Here is a 22,922-nt window from a genome sequence, read left to right on the forward strand (position 1 = left end):
TCTGTGTCCTGGTGGAAGATGTTCCTAACTTGAACTGTTGTTAACTTAGACTAGAATCTGGATTTGTGTTTTCCATTTGCTGTGGCATACATTTTTTAAACACTCCTGTTAAACACTCATACACAACATTAGCGGCAGAGCTCTTTAGTCAGCAGTGCCTGGGTTTAATCTTTCTCCCTTTTACCTCTGAAACTCAGAGCTTGTTCTAGTTTATTCTCTGAGAGGCAGGACATCATCAGAGTGAAGGATGTCCAGTTTTAGCCAAGTGCTCATTATACAAAGCATATATCAATGAAGTGCTCCAAATTAGCAGTGGTCTGGCAGCAGTAATAAAAGCTGCAAGAAAGAGACTGTGTAATTGTGCTTGTCATGAAGAAGAATATAGTCTGCAGCTGGTGCACAGAAATGTTTCAAATCTATATGGGAGTCAGAAGAAAACCAAGTAGGCTACTAACCTTTAGTTCAACCAGAACCCAGCAAGATACCTCCTCCTGCAATACTATATTCCTGTCACAAACACGCACCATCCTGGTGGCATGTTATGTCCCTGTCCAAATATTTCAAAAGGAACTTCTACAATAATCTCTTGATAATATTTTCAAGGCATTGTTTTTTTTTTTTCTTAGTTTAGATATATGCACACTTCAAAGTCTTTGAGAGCTATCTCTTCTGGTAGAAGAGTGCCACCTCATGACTGCTAGAGAGGAATGAAACAACCCACAAAGGTAAAGCTGAAAGCACTCAAGCGCCCATGGCCAGGAAGGGCTGGAACAGAACATGCCCTGTGTACCCACCAGCTTTCATCTAGCATCACAACACCCTGAGACAAACAATTCTTTGCCAATGTACTTTGTGATCATTGTTCCCTGAGAAAAAACTCAGCTTTTTTGGTTAACACCAAGCCCAGCCTCAATGATAAACAAAAAATAATTCCCCAGTAAAGCTAGACAAAATTATGCAGGCTGTTACACAAGGAGCTTCTTGCTTCAAATGCCCATTCATTTTGATTGAAGGCCCCTCTGCAGTATTTCAAGTACCTCTCCTCTGGGGACTGTGCAATTTGGGGTGAGTGCCCATTTCTCCTTGCTTCTTCACACAGCCCACCCCAAGCCTAGCCACCTCTCTTCAGGTTGATTACTTTTTCTGTACTAATGCAACTAACTTTTCTCACCAGCTCAGATAAATATTGTTTAAATTATAGGGAATTTTGGGGTGTTATGGAGTCATATTAACTCCTTGTTGCTTCTATAAATGAGGTATACAATCCAAAGAAACTCTGAATTTCTCATGCTCCATCAGCAGTTTGAAATATTTGTTCCAAAATCAGACAGCACATAGTCACAGATTGATTTGTCTATCCCTTGCTCAGGAACAGATAGTTTAAATATTTAATAGACATGAACAAGGAAAGGAGCAAAATACCCTTTTGCTGCTTTTGCTTCTTCTTTATTTTTTCCTTCTAAGTGAATTCAGGCATTGAGGAAAGTGCTAGATTGAAAACCCTAGAGTTTGAAGTGTGTTGTTCCTGTTTTTTTCCCAGAATAGAAATATCAGGAGAGTAGTACCAAAGATTTCCTAAATTCCCAGCTCTACTGCTGCTATTCTCCTTTATTAGACTCATTGCTAAATTCTAGGCAGTAATTAAAGATCCAAATCAGCTTCATTTTTGCCATTTCAAATAAAACCAAAATCAATTAAAACCAAGTGTGTTTTTTTTTTTTTCTAAAATGGTTATTGATCTACTAGGAGGTACATTAATAGCACCTATTATCAGACAGGATGCCACACAGCTAAAATATGGATACCGATTTTGACATAACTGGAATATTAAACACTGCTTCAGAAGTGAAAGATTTTGCATCTCATTCCCTGAGGCAACCAGTTTTTGCTCGGGCCTGCACTTCAAAATATGCTGCTAAAGTTGACAGATAGACAATATTATTAACCTGAAAGCATCAACTTATCTTAAGTCTCATCCTATGAACTGGGAAAAAAAAAAAAATCAAAATGCACTTGTTATTCAGTGGGAGGATTTTAACAGCGCAGATGATTTTCTTTGCATAACAGCTAGAAGGCCTGCAAAAGTTCATCAAAAATCTGGGCTACATTAACTTTGGGATTGGCTGATACTTTTGTTACGATAACGATAACAACAGCTGATTCAATAACCCTAATTTAAATTTTAATTAGAGATCGTCATTATGGCAGATGAATTTTTAAGCTCAATGTGTTTAACAGTTTCCCTTTAAAGGATTTTCATAAAGGATTCAACCAGACTCTCTAAATAATAGCACAAACAAAAAGTGTGGTTGCTTAAACTCTCTCCTATAAAGAAAATGAAAGTACTTAACTCTACTACCTAAAACTATCATTAGAAACTCTAAGAAAATTAACCCAAATATTCATCCTCCTCCTTTTCCTCCTCTTTTTACTCTTCCCCCTTCTCCTCCTCCTCATCCCAGAGCAGATACATTAGCTTTGGGCCATGTAGAGTGTGGGGGGCCTTCAGACAGGACCTCAGCCTTGAGGCCATTTGGGTCTTACAGTGAAGAAAGTAAAACTATTTTTCAAAGTCTCTAAGCAAAATTTCTCCACATACCAGGGGCTTCACTGCCTACAGGTCACAGGCAGGATGATAGAGCTAGAGGCAGATCCATGCAAAAGCCACCAGAGAGAAGAGAGGAGGAGGTGTTGGCTGAATGAAGTAAGCACAGGTTCAGGGACCAGTGAGGGGCTTGCTTGGTTGCTTGTTTAAAAAAATATATAAATAAATACAGTTTTGCTGTTATTAGCCAGAGCTGGACTAATCCAATTCTCACATACCTCCCTTTCCATCCCCTTTTCATAGGCTGATGTGTGATAATGGCTGGCCTTCTCAGACAGCAGATATGACAGTATCAGTGATACTGTCAGGATTTAGAGCTTTCTTCTGAATGCCACTGAGCAACTCTGAATCTACACAAGTCCTCTTGGGACTCTTTCCAGTGAAATATAAGTCAAAATTACCATCTCTGAAACTAAGATATTTTTAGAAAACTGATTTCTTCAAGTTGTCTCTCCTAAAAGCAAGTACCACCTACCCATGTTTAGCTTGTTTTCCAGCCCACCTAAAAGGATGCAGTGTTATAAAACCACCAGCTAACCCTACCAACAAATTGTATTGCTTACCAAAAAATCCAAGAGATTTTGGATAGAGCGTCAGCCTTTTTTATTATTATTTTTAATGATGCTTTTCCAAACACCACATCACACCAGCATCTGCTTGGCAGAAGCAAGTGCTTTACCCCAAACTCTCTTTCATCTCCTCCTCCTATTTCACAACAGCTAAACCAGGCTTTAGCAATGCCATTAACCACAAACAGCCACCAGAATACTTTGTGGGTGATTCACAGATTTTGTTGTCAAAAAGCTAGTGATCTTTCTTATTTCCTAAATTTTACAGCATACTAAGCTACATGTTCACACTGTTTTGTCTTTAATCTTGGGTTCACAAACATTTTCACAGTAAAATGTGACATTTTTTATAAAAAGCTATGTCAGTAAACTTATTGCAGAGCAAACCTTAAATATTCTGTTCTTTTTTTTTAAGTAGCATTTTAAGAAGAGAAACAAAAGCCATCCAAATGTGCAGACTCAATTTATGCATTTAAGATGTCTACACAGCAAGAGGTGAAAAAGATCACACATGTATTTTAATGAAATGTTTGTCTCACAGTCATGGCAGCACAAGTGTGTAGCAGGTACGCACTGTTATAGAAAATGTTGGTTTTATTACAAGTGTCATTCTGACGAAAGGTGTTGTGTTGTTTTTTTCCCAGACATCCCTTGGCATCATGGTGATGTGGGATTTCACTAATGCCCAGACACGTCTTGGTCTATTGGCAGTCACAGTTACTATTGTGTGTTAAATGCATGTTCCTCAAGGGAGATATGTATGCTATGCATTATGTAGCATAGAGCCAATATAGCTGCCAGCTATGTTTTCCTGTAATAGATGGACTCTGTGCATATGTCTTAAAGGATGCCATCTTAGAATAGCTCTTACATAATCAATGCTTTTCTCCTTTTATGAGGCCAATTACTTTTAGAGTTTATATTCTCAGCATTTAAGCAGGCAGCCTGTAGAGCATTCAGCTCTGCCTTATGCCACACATAGGCACTGCCCCAGGGACAGTTGCTACAGGTGTGTCTGAGCTATTGCATCTTGCAGTGTTAGCCTGAACGTGTTGGATAAGAAACAGATCCTGACAAATTGCACAGAAAAGCTAGTTTTCAACAAGTCATGGGGTTTAATCAAACTATGAATTTTGAAGTATTAGAGGGTGCATTTTTCTTTCCTTCATTTCCTACCTGGGATTCATATCTGTTCCATTCCCATCTTCTGCCTCCCCAGCAAGGGATGGAGAGAGAGGAATAAGCTGCTGAGGTGCTGATCTCATTCAATTTTGGGGTCTATGCAGAGCTGTGAATAACAGGAGCTGTTCTACTGCTTTCTTCCCCAAGATGAGCAATGCTCCTTCTTCACCCTTCTGTCATCCAAAACCGGTTTTTCCTATGGTTCTCCAGCCCATCATGAGGTGAGAGAAAGGGCAGGGGACTCAGAGACCCTGGAGGATGAGTGAATCCCTTTAGCCTTTCCCAGCCTGAGGTCAGGTCATGGGAAGCCAGGTGTGGCACAGCATCTCAGCTGGGCAACTGCATCTGCTCCTCTCTTGTCACTTGTCTGAGATGCTTTTCCCCAGCAGCTCTGAATATAGTTACTAGATTGACCATAAAATAGACCAAGCCCAAAGTGCTTTCAAATACCGAGGTAACCAAACTGGAATATTTGTCTGAACTGTTTATTTTCTGAGGTTCTCTGGTATGAGAATTAAAGATGTTGCTTCAGCCTATGGAAAAGAAATAGGAAGGCAAGAGGAACTTCCTCGTAAGGGGGTGTCGAGAGGCAGGAGACCTTTTCTCCATTAACACCAGTGACAGGACCCGCGGGAACGGGGTTAAGCTGAGGCAGGGGAAATTTAGGCTTGACATCAGGAGGGGGTTCTTCACAGAGAGGGTGGTTGCACACTGGAACAGGCTCCCCAGGGAAGTGGTCACTGCACCGAGCCTGTCTGAATTTAAGAAGAGATTGGACTGTGCACTTAGTCACATGGTCTGAACTTTTGGGTAGACCTGTGCGGTGTCAAGAGTTGGACTTGATGATCCTTAAGGGTCCCTTCCAACTCAGGATATTCTATGATTCTATGATTCTATGATTCTATGAACTCATGCAAAGGCAATGATTCTTGCTGCCTTGCTGCCTCTGTTATTGAAGCAACCTAGAAGGGCAGCTGGCTAGGCTGGAAACCATAAACAGAGTTGAGTTATTAGCCTAAGTGAACCCCCAGGGGTCTTCCCCACACTCCCTGCTACCTAGGATCCTCTGCCCTGATGGGTCAGGTTGCACCACTTCACAAACAGCCTTGCCAGGATGGAAGCAGCAGCAGGTGGCTCAGCTGGAGCCTGCTGCCTTCACTGCCCGCTCCCTCCTGTTTTGTCAGGAAATTGCAAAGCAAGCTGCCCGCGCACCGTGGTGGAAGAGACAGTCCCATCTGCAGGCCAGAATTCAAGAGGAAGCCCACAGATCAACGGTAATGCATTCTTAAAAGGTCAGGACAGATCTTCTGTTTCATCAGCACTTCACATTTTGCAAGCAGTCACTGAAGATATAGCTATGCACTGCAGCTTCTTACAAACTTGATTCTCTTATATCCTTCTCCTGCAGATATCTGTTAGGAGAACTAAAGCATGCTGATGAGATGATGTCTGAAACACCATTGAAACTATCAATGTATCCCAACACTCAAACACAGAGTAGAGTACAAAATCCCAATTCTTCTTGTTCCAGTTCCACCTAACCAAGTCTCCTGTTCCCAAGGACTCTGAGAGCCAACTTTGCAAAGCTCTTCTCCCTCTGGTCAGACTCTGCATTGTTTGATATATTGAATTTCACAGATTTAGTCGACAGAAAAATGCAATCATCATCCATTTGAAGAGGCGCAGCTGAAAAAATGATTAAAATTCATACGCATCAGGCAGCTTGATTTGCTGGGCATGGCCTGAATATAAGGCTAAATGAAGGTTAAATATTGGCTGACTAGTAATTGTACTGTCTCTATGAGAAGCTGTTTATTGAGAATGTATATGGCACTGTAGCTAAAAGTGGCAGCACATATGGAGATTGAATCAGATAAGCTTTTCTGCTTTCTGCGTGTACCATTTCTCAGACTAACCTACATGCAGTCACAAGGCAAGAAATTAGACACAAAATATCCAGTGAAGGACATTTCATGTACTCAGTGATCCTTGCGGGTCCCTTCCAAATCAGGTTATTCTATGATTCTATAATTCCTGAAAGGAGAAATAATAACTGAATAAGTTAAACATTCCTAACCCATCATTTTCCCATTGGAAATTATCATTTCACTGACACTGAAATCTCCCCTGGGGATAAAAACAATGTGCTTTTTTACTAAAATATGATTGTCTTATTCTAGTTCAGATTATACTAATACATCAAAAAAGCCAGAATGAAAACAGAATGCTTTGACTGACCCAAGATGGACTTTATGTAGAATATAATTCAATATTAACTCAATTTTTCATACTTGTTTTTTGGTTTCAGTTTGTTTAGGAAAAAAAATAGACTTTGAATGTCGGGAAGTCCTACTGAATTGTAATTATGGTTTGTCATCTGCTTAATTTCCTACACATATTCACCTCTTTTGCAAACATGACCTACTAACATATCCTTTCTCCCATGGGGATGTGATTTGACTGCCATCCTCACCAGTCAGACCAGCTCGTTCCAGGGAGACTTGCAGTTTCTGATGTAGAGTTTGTCCATGGTCTCAACTCCATCTGTGAGAGTTAGACAAAAGCTACCAAAAAGATCTGTGATTATTATTCACATATAGAATTAGATAAAGGTATAAAAATGTAAATAGGAAGATCAGCCTCTTAGTCTGATTAAATAAGAAATATGAAAATATAACTACCATATTACTCAAATAAATTACAGAAGAAAAAAAAGTAAGCACTAGTTTATTAAAAATGGGATGAGGGGGAGAAAATAAATAAATAATAAAGAATAAAGTTAATCCCTTATATTTCTGTAGGGAAAAATAATCTCTTCTTCCTCCCTTCCTCTCCCACTCACACACATGCTCACACACAGTGAGCCAGCAGTGGCCATGCTGCAATGTAGCTGGGAGGTGGAGAAGACAAGCACACCATCCCTAACCCACAACACAAGGATGTCATGCACAAATTCCCAGGCCTGCTGAAACAAAGATGCATTGAAAGACTGTCAGGCACCTGTCTGGCTTTTATTACTTTCAAGAGCATTAGGCATAGTTCAGAACTAGATAAGTATCCAATTCCCAGGTGTGTTTTGAGTCAAGTTACCAGACCCACTGGGAATTTCCCATTGCTAGCTCTGAATGAAAGGCTATGTATATTTTTTTAACTCAAATAAAATTATATTAAAAAAAAAAAAAGTTTCTTGTCAAAGTAAACACATACAAAAAGGAAAGGGAAAATGTCTTATCAGAGCACAAGAGCATGCTATCTGCAACATTTTCTGGTAATGACATGTGATGGTTTCAGGCTTTAGAAAAAGTAATGAATTTAAGATACAAGACAAGTTTTTGCTCTTTTTCTTTTTAGATTGATAAAAGAGAACAAATTGACTAACAGAATATTTCTGACAATAGCTTGGTGGCACTATGGAAATTTTATTTTAAACCTATGTCCTTTTTTCAGGCAATTATTTTCACACCAGGGAGAATTCTTTAGTACAAATTAGACAGTGGTAGTCTAGATGAGAAGGATAATATATCGCAAACACATCTACTACATTTGAATCTTCTCAGCACATCCCTTGAGGCAGACAAATAAAACAGACCTGGCAGAGCTAAGTAATTTACCAAAGCCCACACAGTACATCTGCAAGCGAACCAAGATATAAATCTGATGTTCTTGACTCCTAGCCTTTTGCTTGTTTTTAATAGCACATATTGATCTTTCATTGTCCTTAATGTCTAAAAATAGCAGACTCACAAATCAAATCTTGCACAAAATACATTTGAGACTGAAAGGTCATCCAGGCAGAGACCATCTCTCTGTACATACTGCTTGGTGGTACTTAATGAATAGAGGAGCAATGCTCAGATGTAAACCCAGAAAGTCACTGTAGCTTTTGTGTGTGCCATACCGGAGTTTAAGAGGTAAAGTGCATGTTAATCTAATTACCTCTGTATTAGTTCTATCATCACAGTGTTTAAGTTAAATTCCCCTGTCTTTTCACCTGTGCCTCAAGTAAGGTGCAAATCTGGCTTTAATGCTACAGGTCAGCGCCACCTTATTTTCATAACTCCTACAGCAAAATAGTTGCATCATGAGCCCTGATATAGAGGCTGTAGGGGTAGAGAATTCCATATGTTTGGTTTTGGTTTTAAAAGGTTCTTATTGTACAAATGAAATTTTGGACAAAGATTGAAATCTCTACAGTGATACCTTAGAAGAGTATATTATGAATAAAGACAGGGTGAAAGTAGTATAATAGGAATATTACACATGCACCTGGATGTCTCAGCTCTCAGCTGGAGACCCCACACCAAATTTTATAGTCCTGTAGATGTGCAAAACTCCTCTTGCCCCAGAAATATGGACACTGTATTTTTCTGTGTACACTCCTGTCTTCCACTGCTGAGATCTTACTCCAAGCTGAACAGTGAAGCAACCTTCCTAAGAGAAGACTGAAAGCAGGTGGTTCTTATGGGCTAGCTGGTTCAGTCTTGTGCAACAGAAAGTCTGTCTCAGAGGATATCCACAGTAAATGGAACCTCAAAATCCTCTTGACATCATGGCCATCAGCCAAAATCATGCAGTCAGGAATAGCCTGCAATACTTGCCCCCCTCATTTCAATTTATCACATAGCTTTTAATTCCTTTTTTGTCATAGGATTGAAATTTTAAAATAAAAATCTCTTGTTGTCATAGACTGCCCCAAGTAAAACAAAAGCTGAGTGGGTCTGTCCTTACACACAACCTGCAATAGGCTGACTCAGAGCTGCAAAGCACTGTGTTTCAGCCCAAATACATATTTGACTCCATGATTTTTTTTTCCCCTAACTTTCTTTTAGTGTTTTCTTTTTGAAGTCTACCATCAGAAAGTGAAATAATACATGGTAAGGGTATGTGACACAACATATTATTGTGTAAGCTAACAGAGAAACCTTAAATTGTATGTGACACAACATATTATTGTGTAAGCTAACAGAGAAACCTTAAATTAAGTGTGCTGTGAAGAAGTGCATCAAGTCATTCTGGGTCACCACACCAAGCCCTTATACCACTGTCAGACAGTGGTAAGCATAAGCCTAAATAGTAGTAGACAGCGTGAACAATCTGTAACCTCAAAATAACTGTACTGGGCTACTTTTCAAAAGTGATGAATGTGGAGGTGTCATCAACTTTGTTATTAATTCTAATCAGTCAAAGGTGGGGTTGTAACCTTACCCTCATATCAGCAATGACTGGAGGGGATTATTTTGTCATTTTCATAGACCGCACTGTGCAAATATTAAGCACATCAAAAGCCTTTCACTCTAGCAGCAAGAAAAATTGCTGATGGGGTGCACAGACCCTGTGGGAGGGAGTCACCTTAGTTCATGCTCCTAGGCTCTCTGGAGAGAAACACCCCACACGTATCAGGAGCCAGAGCACGGTCCCAACTTCTTGTCAAAGCAGTCTGAACATAGTGTCACAGATGTGACCAAGTCCTCTACAGCCTAACCTGTGGGCAAATAGCATCCCCACCCCAGCACAGATACCTTGCAGCAGGAGCCCAGCTCTATGTCAACTTTAAAGCAGACAGAAATTTAGCAGGCTGACTTCAGTTCACAAGCCAATCTTCACAGTGCTGCTCAGGTCTTGTTGATTCTTACCTGTTGAACAGGAATAATAACCATGTAGAGAATAAATAAGATTTTTAGGTACATTGGTTGTATAGTAATGGGATTATCCAAAATAGTAACTAATGGCTGATTTCAGATACATGGAACTAATTCCAGCACTGTCAGCAGGACCTTTTTGTTCCCATTCAAAAGCAAAACTATAAAAATGCTGCAATATTACCTTAGCTGTTTTTTGTTTTTTGTGTTTTTTTTTGTTTGTTTGTTTTTGTTTGTTTTTAAAAAAAAAAGTCTCCTTCACCAAAACCTGTAATTTATTTTGCTTCCTATGTTGTAACAAGGACCAAAATTCAGCTTGTGACTCTCTCTGCATAGTGCCAACCCTGGAAGGGGGACAAGAAAGCAATAGGAATGGTATCCACAACAGTGCCATTCAGGAAGACTTTTATGACCCTGGCTACAGCCTATCAAGCTGTAACTGCACATTAAGTATAATTAGAAAAAGAAAAAGAAGGAAAGAAGAAGAAGAAGAAGAAGAAGAAGAAGAAGAAGAAGAAGAAGAAGAAGAAGAAGAAGAAGAAGAAGAAGAAGAAGAAGAAGAAGAAGAAGAAGAAGAAGAAGGAAAGTAATACAGCTATTAATTTTACTTCATGGGTAACTTGCCCAACAATCAATTTCTTAGGCAGTGCTCACTCGTGATTCCCTAGCCTGTGCAAACATAAAACAAACAGACCAAAACTGCTATTAATTTAAGGTTAAGACCTAAGTGAAAGCTACAATGTATAGGGGCTGATTACCACTCATTCAAAATGCTTTGAGTTTAGAGGAGTGAGACAGCAGCCAAGGGGAATCATCAGAGGTCTCACCAGCTCACAGTGTGTTGAAAGTCCAGCATGCAGTGAGATGAACAGGTGTCAGATAAAGCCCACTGCAGTGCAACCTAATCCTCCCTCTGCCTTTCTCCTGCACCAGGGAGCAGGGACAGATGGAGCAGGAGGCTGTGGAGCTGCCTCACAAGGGTTTACAGGGGCTGGCAGCTGCCCCACACAGCCAGGATTGTCCTTCAGTCACCACCAGCCACCCTGATTTCACTGGACACCCATCAGCCATGGCAACTTAGCAGGGCCTGAGCATCCAGCCTCAAGGTCTTCACTGGACTGTAAGGTTCCTGTTTAAATAGATCACTCTAGTTATAGCTTTAATTAATTTTAAATGAATTATTTTGGTCTCACAATTTTCCTGTTTATTTTGAAGAAGTCCAATTAGTGCTGAACTAAGAAGCTCAACAGGCTCTCCAGCTCTCATCTGCCCTGAAGGGATCCAATTAAAGTGAGACACTAGTCAAAATGTCAAACCACAGCTATTTTTAAAGCCATTGTACAACAGATCTATAGCTACATATAAACAACATGTATACTGAATAAATCAGGCAATACTTGTAAACCTAAAGCCTAAAACTCCCTCACTCAAGATGCAGCTTATTCCATTAACCAAGAACATGTTCAGAACTTACAGCAAGTAATGAAAGACAATTAAAACCACGGTGTATAATAAAATGTGTGCAAATTAGACAATAGTGTATGATAAAGGTGTAAATGCAGAAAAAGTAGGAAGAAAAGGAACAAGCAAGGTAAACCCATGCAATGCAGACTTGCAGAAATCTCTCTGTTCTGCTTTCAGATCCATAGAGGATCACTGGCAATCACTTCAAGGGCCTCTGCAAGCATGGGACATTTTAATCTGGAATCCTTGTGATCCACTTACAGACTTTTTCTGTATCAGCTATCACAAATATTTGGAAAGCATTATAAGGCCTTTCTCATACACACAGCCCTCACTAGATATAGTCTTTTTCTTGATTTCAATGTACTTATTTCAAAAATCCTAACTCTCATTCTAGGTCTGAAATTATTTTGTCTGTCAATGGAAAATGAACAGGTATTAAATCATTGTAGAATGGGAGACTAAATTAAAAACAGAGATGGGTCAAAATTTCAGATTAGGGTTAGTTTTTAATGAGCTGTAACTCAAGCCTAATTCAATTAATCTTCTTGACTTCTGCAGAAAATTACCTTCCTCTTTTCGAATGGTTAAATGAATTTTTCCTAACTGCAGCAGGAACAGTGGGTATTTGGTCAGAGCACAGGAAGGCAACACTGTTTCAAAGGCACTTCAATATTTTTTAATTTAATCTCATCACCTTTTTAATGAAGACTCTAGATTTCCTGCTCACTTCAAAGTTAAATTTCTCCAGCAAATAGATTAGAGACATGTGAGTGTTAGGAGTGACACACTCCTTCAGGACAGCCCATCCAGGGGTCACTGGTCTCAGCAAGCCACCATGAAGCAGCAAAGAACAGGTAGGAAGCCAGTCCAGAGTGGTGTCTGAGATAACAAGGAAGACATCAAGACCACCCCTGGCTGCTTCTGGCCCTCTCTGCCTCCAGTTCAGTGATGCCACCATCTCTGGGGCAGGGAGGTTCTATGAAATACTATACCTGCTCTTCTGGCTCTGCCAGAGCTCTGCAAAAGAAATAGCCCTTTCAGAAGGTGCTGCACTTCTGCATTTGTCTCTTGTATATTGCTGCTGAGTTCCTCCATCATTTGGCATGGAAGATCTTCTTTAGACTAAAAAAATTGCACAGGAAATCTCAAAAAGGATGATTTTGTGATTTGATTTCCAGTGTTCTTCCTTCACACCTGTGAAATGAACACTAAAATGGTAAGATCTTTACAGTTCTGTTTGTGCATTACGTGAGAAGTGAAATGTGAACATGACCTGCACTGCAATACCAAAAAATATAATAATGATAAAAATTAAAATAAAATAAAAAATGAAGGTCCTCGTAGTTCAGTAAGGGAAAAAGAAAGAGAAATTAAGATTAGTAAACACAGTAGAAGTATGTTCACTTTTCTGCCTGGTTCTAACAGGTAGAAAAAGTGCATCAGTCTTCATGCTAAAGCTTCCCTTGACAGTCACCACTCCTCAGTGTCTGATGTGTGGCAATAACTGGAAATTACTACTGAAGAAGCATGGTAACACAGTGTGGTAACAGCTGGCAAGTGGCTTTCTAAACATAGCATTATAAATGTAAAAGGTAGAGTACCAAGAACACCCTGAATTACCTGAGTTTGAAGAGAAGATTTAATAGAATGAAAGCAGAATCATCTAGAGTAGTTATTGCAGTCCTGAAAAAGATCAGAAACTAAACTACCCATGTTTGCTCTACCTGAAACTCTCTGTGTGACTTCACAGGGAAGAGAAATGATGTGCATTTCTATGGACTGCCATTTGTGCCCCCAGAATGAAAGATTTTTTTTATTGCTTTTGATTATCTTCTAAATAACTGATGTGTGGCAGACTTGTTCAGAGGATATATATTGGTATTTATTATTTGATGTATACCGTTTAGCTGAGGTTTGATTAGTAACATGTAGTTAATAATGTGCAAATAATTAAAGGAAAACCATCACATCCTCTCTATGTAAACCCAGTTTGTTGGGAATATTCATTTGCCTTATAAATTCCTTTTTGCTGATATTTTTCCTGATCTGCTGAGTTATCCCTTCCACCGCTGAGCAATAAGGTTTTATTTTCTGCCTGAGATGGGATGGGTTCTCCAAGTCACAGCACCGCAACACAACCAGGATTTTCTTCAGCCAGAGGACACCCTGAATCAGACTTTGAACTTGGAATGGTTGCCTATCTCCATATCTCTTAACATGATATGTTATCTTACAGATTTATTTCTCTACAGCAGCTCACAGAGTGAGGTCCAGCAGAGCTGTGAAAGGAAGGTAACAAAGCTCACAGTTAGTCCCAGTCATCTGAATTCAACACCACAGACCATGACAGTGTTCCCCAGGAGCTTTGCTGATGTTTGTGCATTGGCCACCAATCCAAACCTCAAACATGACTAAAAGGTATCTCCAGCCCCTGGGGGAGCCAAGTCAACCTGTGGATTACAGGCTCAGGAGTTAGCTCCAACACAGAAAAAGCTTTTACCAGAGTTTCTCAGTTAGCCTAGGCAAGTGCTGAATGTGGCGATGTAGGTTTGTTACAAAAATCACCTGCCAGGGATCAAAAGGATGTCACAAAGCAAGTCACGCACATTCGCAACAAGCAATCTTAGACTCAGCAGCAGGCAAGTAACTCACTGATGAGATACAGAAAGAAGAGCTGCATGTAATGAAGAAATGTTAAGACTTTGCTCACAGACTCAATGCATGTTATTATATATGTACTTGAGAAGGAAAAGGCATCAAATAGGTTACACACCATAACATTGCTTTCTAAACTCAACCTCATATGAGGTCAAGCCTATTATCTTGCTGGTATGTGTTTTTTTACATACTCTTCTCTGCCTATTTGAAAGAAAAAAAGAAAAAAGAAAAAAAAAAAAAAAGAGAGAAAAAAAAAAGTATTTGGGAAAGCAGAGGGTCCTTATTAAAACACTTCTTCCTTCTCTGTTACAGGAATGACATGCCAAGCTCGAAGTTCATACATTACGAGTGAGATCCTGTGGGGTTATCGTTTCACCCCTGTCCTCACTCTGGAGGATGGATTTTATGAAGTTGACTACAATAGTTTTCATGAAACATATGAGACCAACACACCAGTTTACAGTGCCAAAGAGCTGGCAGAGATGGCCAGCCGAGCAGAACTGCCCCTGACTTGGTCTGTTTCCAGCAAGCTGGACCAGCATGCTGAGCTGGAAACTGAAGAGGAAGAGAAAAATCAAGAAGACCAAAATGAAAGAAATGGTGATGTGGCAAACCTAGAGAACGAGTCCAAACTGTAGAACCACCAGAGGTGTAAGAACCACACGACCTTCTTTATCTTCTCCCTTTTTGTTCCCCTTTCCTTTCTTCCACACACTTTTATTTTCTTCCCTGTCATTCTTAATTCTGGGAAAATAAATATTTGAGATGTGAAATATCTACCTGCCCAAATTAAACTCAAGAGATTCACAGACTAAGCAAAGGCATAGGTTAAAGCTGCAATACCCATTACTTCCAGTGGAATCTCCATCCCCACCCTGCAAACAACTGACGGTTTCCTCTGCACCTCACCGACTTCAGACCTCCAGGTTTACTAAAACTGACCAAAAAAAGCCACCGGAATATAATCAAGGTATATAAAAAGGCAAGGCTAATTGATGTTCATCAAAGCAATGGGCCTTGACTCCATTTTTTTATATATATTTCAGGACAGTTTTGTAAACTGGTCAGCAAGCCTTTATGAAATGGGCCTTGCAGCTTTAAGAGGAAGGTGAGCAGAGGGCTCTGCAACCCAACACGATACTGTACATATGCCTTATGTAATTAATTTCTCTTTACATTTAGTAATAAACAACGCATGTACAAAAGTACTGTAGTAAAGATCTTCTAAATAATGTACATAGTTGTGTAATTAATGTAGGTTTAGAAAACGAGTTCTAGAAATATCGGGATGCAAAAACAAACTACCCATGAAATAAGCACTTCTCTTCTAACATTTGGAGTCTCATACTGATTTCTCCCCTTATATCTATGGCTCTTATAGTGCATGACATCTTCAGTGTACCAGACTGGCAGCTATTTAGAGTACCTCACTGTTTCCCAAACAGGTCATTTTTCTGACTCTAAAAAGCCATAAGTCTGGGAGAGGGCAGGGTAGAAAAATTGTAACATAATTACTGATATACTGTGAAAATGTTTACAAATAAGGCAAACTATTCCTGGGTATTTTCTTGGCAGTTCAATCTAAATTTAGACTGTGGCAAACAAGAATTTCCTGCGTATTCCTAGTCTAGCAAGCATGTTCCATAAGGTATTAGCCTTTATGTGCAATATCCAGGGAAACAACTCCTTTCTCCCCACACAAACCATGGGATTTAAATGGAGCAAGTTGCTGCACGAGCAGCACAGGCCATTGAAAACCAAGTGTGGTCCTGTAGCGAGCAGATCATAACCACCTAGCTGGAAAACAGCTGAATTTCAGCTGAAGCCATAATGGAAGAAATTCTCTTGCCAACAGCATCGGTGCTTTGTCAGTCCCAAAACAAGTCACAAAACACATGCCATCCCAGGGTAACAGGTTTCAATAGGGCTTCTCAGAAAAATGCATAGATTCTGCCACCCGTGTTCAGAAGCAGGGGTCCCTAGATTAGCTCCTTGGCTGCTGTAAACCACTGTAAATCCTGTACATCCTGGCTTAACAACTTTAACATTACCAGTTGCATAGCTCACGCCACAACACCTGCACCAGCAGGGGTGCTGATCCAAACGGCCCTCTGCTCATGGACACACTGTGTGATGGATGCTGCTCCCGCAGCACAGCAGTGCCCAGCACCAAGGACTCTGCCCAGCATGTGTTAAATGTTGCCTCTTCAATGCAGGTTGTGATGCTTTTGGTGGGCTTTCGCTCTGGCCCATCCACAACAACATTCCTGTCAATGAAGGAAAGGAAGCTGCAGCCTTAATTTGCTTGGTTTTGGTTTGTTTGTGTTGTTTTCTTTTAATACCTGCCCACTGCAGAACGGAGAAATATATTGAAAGGAGTCTGAAGCATTTTAGTACAGAAACATTTACGTTAAAATGGGAAGAAAAAAAAAAAAAAAAAAAAAACAACTCAGGAGAATCTCAGTGGGCAGGTAGAAATTTTGCACTGTGATATAGCTTTCACTCCAAGTCCATACATATTCTCTGTTTTTTGCTGAAACAACTGCCCCTCGCCAGTTTTCACCTAGTGTGGCTAATCCACAGGGTTTTGCAGGCTCTCCAGCTGTGCTTAATACCAAGGCAGGAAGAGCAGGGTGTGGGAGAAAGGTTTGCCACCAGGGATGGGCAGGTCAGGCTGGATGGGAAGTCTTTTGTTTCATCTCTGAGCATCTTTCCTGAAAGGCTTTCACAGAGCAGCGTGATTTAAGTAATGGTTCAGAATATGGTTTTTTTTTTTTGTTCCCTCCAGTTGGGATGGATGATTTTGTCAACCAGGTAAAGGTTATTTATGCTGAAGTTTTCTGAGATACAGCTCCTTTTGCTATAGACCTCTTAAAGCTTGGTCTTCTGTCCTGGTACCAGAACCAGCCCAGCACTCCCACTGACACATCACAGCCCATCTGTAAGGCCACCCACGAGGGGCACCCAGAACTTTTAAGGCAGGGTCACTCCAAAGCTCTGCTGGAAGACAGAAGCCTTACAGCAGAAGACCCAGGGGTAACACGTGGGCAGGGAAGAGCCTGTGTCAGTCTGCAGTCCTAGCAAAAGGTGCATGATCTGAAGGCAAACCATTCCTCTGAGGATAAACCTGCTTTTTGCTCTTGGAATTTACTGGGCCACTCTATAATTCATTGCTGCAGTTTAAGAAAAGTTTATGTTGATTAGAACAGCAGCTCAGGGCCCTAACAGAACCTTTTTTTGTGTCCTCAAGCACAAAAAAATAGACTTTACGCCACTGGGGCATGCGCATGTGTAAGCTATATTTTTGTGAATAGGGCACTTAAAGCTTAAGGTGTGTGTGTTTGTCTCTTTCTCTCTCTCTCCCCCTGTATTTTATTGTCTTTGGTATTCATGTAGTATGGACTGTAAAGTTTATGAAATCTCATTTTTGTAACATAAGCTTAAAAAAAATAGAAGCCTCCAAAGCTTTCAATGGGGAAGCTTCACGTAAACTTTGTACTAGAATGTCCCTATCAAACACCTCTATTTTTCTACAATGATTGATTAAGCAGTTTAACAATGTATTTTGTGTCAATGATTTCAACTGAACTGGTAAAAAGACAATTAAGAATTGAATGCTGTTAATTAACAATGGATTTTCAAGCCGTACATATTGAGTGGTGTTTTCATTATAACAACTTAACCTGAAAACTTCATCTCCTAAACCTTAACAATATCCTTTGAAAACAGTGCCCAAATGGAATATTGTTGGCAAATCACATTTAAGAATCATGAATCATGTAATGTTTTATTTGATTAGATATATCATTAATCAAGATCCATTACATACCTATATATTTCATTAATACATTTTGATGTCTTTTTCTCAGCTTATCTTGTGATTTCCAGAAGCAAAAGAAATTCCAGAGATAAATGTGAGTTTGCAGTCATCTACTGCGGCACTCAGTTCCTTCTTCAATGAACAGAAATGCTGCAGAGATTCTTCATACAAACACATGCATAGTGTTGTACTGTCAACTCTGGCTCTTTCTCACTCTCTCTCTTTTTTTTTTTTTATTTTGTTTCTGGTTTTGGCATTTATCTTTTGTTTTGGTTTGGTTTTAGAGGGTTTTGAGTTTGTTTTTTTATTACAACACACTATTTTTTTTTCCCTCACGTTTCCAAACCATATCTTTCAGGTGGTGATAACAGATACAAATATATTGCTTTTCACAGGGCAATGGAAATTTATATTGGGTGAGAATTTGACCTTCAGCGAGTACTTCAAGTTCCATCTTAATATTTAGCAATAAATACCATCTTACCAGCATTGAAATACATTCAAAATATCATTTCAAAATAAGCAACAAAAAATACAAACATCCTCTTAAAAGTATATAGTAGTTATGATCCTAGATCTTTGTCCTACAGAACTGTAGGTATTGACATTGATGTGAGCCACCCCATCAAATTTAACTTTGGTGATCAAAACAAAATGTCTTGTCTTCTTCTGTGAAGGGCCTTGCTGCAAACTTGTAGGTCTCTATACCTGAGCATGGGTGGAGGGGACTGCACAGCCCTGAGTTAGCAAAGCTCTGTGCATATCTTGCTGTGCAGAGGAAGGAGGTGGTGTGCCAGAGGAAGGTCCCCAGCCACAACATCAGGCAGAACAGTATGTTGGCAAAGGGGAAAATGGTTGATGGATGGTTAGAGACTGTCCTGGCTCTAACCTTCTTCAAGACAGGCTCTAGATTTACATGCATAGCTATAGCGTGCAAAGGTGCTCAGTTCTGGGGTTGTCCATATTCCTCTGCTGGAGTTAAAGAGGAAATTCAAACTCTTTAAAAACAGGGAAGAAATCTGTCTTCTCTTTTCAACCGAAGGGCACAAGTTCCCATTTTGATCAGCTATGTGACATTACACTACTGAGGAAAGGGAAGACCCAGGCTCAGTGCCCTTTTCAGCTCAGGGAGGTTTGAGGCTGCACCCCACTCGTCCCAAGAAACAAACCCAGCCATAACAGTAAAAGCAGTGTCCCAACACCTGCACCAAGGTCAGACAGGTTCTTGAATTCTCCCACTAGCCCAAAGAAACATTAAATCCTTCCCTTGGTGTATTTTTAATAGAAGAACGGAAAATTCCTCATTCCCTCAGTCCCTAACAACTGCTGTCCTATTGACTAGGGCACTCCCAGGCTGTGTGGCACATACGGGTGCAAGCCCTGGCTGGGGCAGGCACAGGATTCGTGTTTCTCACCTCATCCAACAGTCATCTGTGTTCTGCAGAGGTGCATCACTGCAGCCTTTAGCTATGCTCCTGAGTGCAAGTAGCCACCGCATCTCCTAAGGCCCCAAACGCTTTGAGGTCTGGGCTTCATGTGCTCTGAACACCACCCACCCGAGAAGCTTTCCTAGGAGGTGGAGGCAGAGGAAAGCCAAGTCATTTTATCTCACTCCAGCTGCACTGTGAGATGGGTACAGAGCTGCACAGCCCTGCAAGGATGTGTGATGTTATGCCTATAAACCCTTCCTGGCAGAAGTAAGGGGTAACCTCTGACTTCTGGCTCAGGGAGATTTGAACTTAATGATGAATTTATACGACTTGCCCAAGATAACTGATGTAGATGTGAATTACAGGCTCAAAGCTTGACTTGACTTGTCTTTATGGCAAAGGGAGAGATAGACACCTTGGGTAGGACATTCCTTTAGATAACAGCAGAAGTTCTCACTGTGAAACTTCAACTTTTTACTATTACTTCACTTTCTGTTTGTCAAAATACCTTTCTTTTCAAAATATCAACCGTGTTAACAACCATGTTACCTCATTCAGACACTACTTAGTCTATAAATCAGACCTAACAAAACAAGAACCAAAATTGGCTTCTCTGACACCTTTGCTCCTTTAACTCATAAACATGTTTGGAAATGTGCTTGGAAAACAGACATAAATGTGGGTTCTGTGCATTAAGTAGTTCTTAGAGACAAGACCCAAAAGCCATTTAATATTTATAATAAATGACGTTCTTTTATGCTTCCTGAGTTAATTTTAAACTTCTGAGATTTGGCTTTTTGGAGGGGAGGGGTGTTCTTACAGATTTTAGTGCACATTTCATTTTGTGTATTTAGTTCAAGCTTCCTTCCACCCATTTCCATTTTTTTCAGCTCCCCTGGATTTTCAGAAATGTTAATCTAGTGATAACTTCAGTGTAATGGAGTACTTACTTTACCACTTGCCACTCTTCCATTTATTGCCTGCATACTGGTGCTGTAATGCAGTTTCATGTAGACAGCACAAAGACATCATACCCAAAGATAGTGTTCCAGAGAGACCTGCATATCTTGATATTTCATCTCAAGTGTGAAATCTGTTTTCTATTTCAAGCAAATTCACAAGTATAAACCACAGTTCTTCCCTCATCTTCTCTAACTTGTGTGTCATCCACACAGAATAAAAATTTAGGAGTTTCAAGTAATACCAGCTGCTCAGAGTTTTTTTTCTCAGGATAGAACTGGGGAGAGTCCTCCCAGCTTTTTATTTTTATTTTCTTTTATCAAAGAAGGCAGCCAGGATCACCAAAGCCTCAGCTGCAACTCTTCAGCAGCCCTCTAGAATCTACAGGCTCCACCATAAGGCAGGAGGACCCAAATTCCTCACTGAAATGTCTGTATTAAAGGACATGTGATGTGGTGCTTGAGGAGGTCATGTTCTAATTCAGAAAGGATGTCAAGGCAACATTCAGTTTATGTACACTCAAAATTTTTTTTTGGGGGGGGACTCAGACTGTTACACTTTCTAATGCATCTTTTTCAGGCCATTAAAGAAGTTATTTCCTTTTCTCAACAACAACTGGATGGGATGCTACAGCTAACCTCCTATAATTCTACATGAGATTTTTCAGAAATGCTGAACATTTACCAACTCTTATGATAAGCCAGTAGGAATGAGGAGGCATTTCTGGAAAAAAGAGACCATCTGCTGAGATGACTATGTGAGAACTTTGTGCTGCCTTTTGTGCCAGCTTTTAGGCTCCCTGGGAGATGATGGAGTCAGTATAGGTCTTCACCTCACTGAAATGCCATCAGCATCAAATACTTGCCAAAGTCTTAAGGCAGCCACAGGCAGAATACTTACATCCTTCAGTTCTGCTGTAGGTTTTAGGCAAACATTTTTAGGCAAATTAGGGATAGCTGAAGCCACTGCTAAATGTGTTAAAGATACTTCCAACAAAAACAAAAAAACAGTGTGACTCTCTTAAAGACAGTTTATTTGTAAAGGGGTTAAGGCACAGTAGTGGGGCAAGAAAAGTAAGATGCACATTTTGTCCTTGTGCTGCAGCTTCTGTAGGAAAAGATGTAATCCATGACTTTGCAGACAGGCCAGCAATTCTCATTTCTAATGATCTCATTTCTTAAAAAAAAATAATAATAATAATAAAAAAATCCCACTTTCTAGTCAAAAGGTTAAAAAGGTTCACAACAAATACAAAAGGTCCCTCGAAAGGGAAAGGAAGGAATATAAATAAGGATAAAGGTTACAGAAGAAACTGAACAAAAGTCTTGGCCAAAGGGCAAGGCCACTGGAATCATGTGTTGAAAACTAAAGAATGCTGCTGGCCATTTTTTACTTTTTATACACATGCGTCATTTCCTTGACTTTCAGACAACTACTATTAATAAATATAGTAAACCAAAGTGTAACAAAAACTATTGTTTTTAAAACTTGGCTAATTTTTTAGCTAGTAAAATCATCAAAATGAAATCTATATAATGAGACAAGGAAGATAATTCATCACTTCAATCACATTTAAGTCATACTAGGAAAAGACAGTGTTGCTTATAAATTTACTGAATTCAAAAGAAAGTGAGGAAATATTCCATTCACAGAAACCATTGCAAATCTTCAAGACCTTATGTTTAGGGTCTTTTACCACCATTTAGATGAAAAGGAAGAAATCAGCTGTGTACTAGTACCTATAGTATTGTTTGTAGAAGAGCTTTTAGCCCTTGTAAAGCATGAAATCAGAATGAACTTAATGTAAAATCACAGCAAAATAATGTAATATGATAACAAATACATGTAAAAGGAGTAAAACCTTTGTCTAGCCTCACTTGCCAGAGAAGAAACAGAAGAATAGAAAAAGAAAACTGCATAGAATTTTTCCAGGAAAGTGGCAAAGAAAAATGTGTCTTAATTTCATATATTTAAATAAGAATTTCCTTTTTCTGTTTTAATGAAAAATATTTGTGTGAAAAATCTCTTTGTGTCAACACTCTGAATTGCTAAAAAAGAAATATATATGGCCATAAAAATGTGACCTTTCAAAAAGAATTCTTGTTTCATAAATTAAGGATTTATTTTGTTGTTTCATTATTAATTATAACATAATCTGTGGATTTGTATTGGCCATTAGAGATAGATCAATGTAGTGAACTGTTTCAGAGAAAAAAATCACAAAACTTAAAATAGATTTCTTGATAAATCAGATGGGAATTTTCTTTTCACAGTTTTTTCCTCTCACATTTCCAAAATAACACAATGCAGCATTCCAATACTGGAACAAAATGTTTTGTTCAGCTGGAGACTTTCTTGAAATAGGCTGAGAAATCCATTTTTGCCATCTTTGCAGATAATGAACAAATTCACACCATCATTTTAATGTCAGCTTACCTACTGTAAAAATGAATAGGTATTAAATTTGTCCAAAAAACAAAGATGAAACAGTGCTGGAGATATCTAGCAGTGTAGAAAACTGCCACCAACCTTACCCTTGCAATATGAGTCAGATATTGCTACGATTCCAATTACAGCTAAAATTAAGCTATT

General features: G+C 39.5%; 1 protein-coding gene across 2 annotated transcripts in view; it reads left to right on the forward strand.

Moving 5' to 3' along the window:
- KCNJ6 (potassium inwardly rectifying channel subfamily J member 6) overlaps positions 1 to 16,568 on the forward strand; it is a 162,923-nt gene extending 146,355 nt beyond the window's left edge. For both annotated transcript variants that reach the window (XM_084528846.1, XM_084528845.1), the window contains one exon: positions 14,433 to 16,568. In XM_084528846.1, coding sequence (XP_084384972.1) covers positions 14,433 to 14,758 — 326 coding nt within the window. In that variant the 3' untranslated portion in view covers positions 14,759 to 16,568. The remainder of the gene's footprint in view (positions 1 to 14,432) is intronic.
- The last annotated feature ends 6,354 nt before the right edge of the window (positions 16,569 to 22,922 follow it).

Source organism: Aythya ferina, assembly GCF_964211825.1.
Source record: "Aythya ferina genome assembly, chromosome: 1".
Taxonomy (NCBI): domain Eukaryota; kingdom Metazoa; phylum Chordata; class Aves; order Anseriformes; family Anatidae; genus Aythya; species Aythya ferina.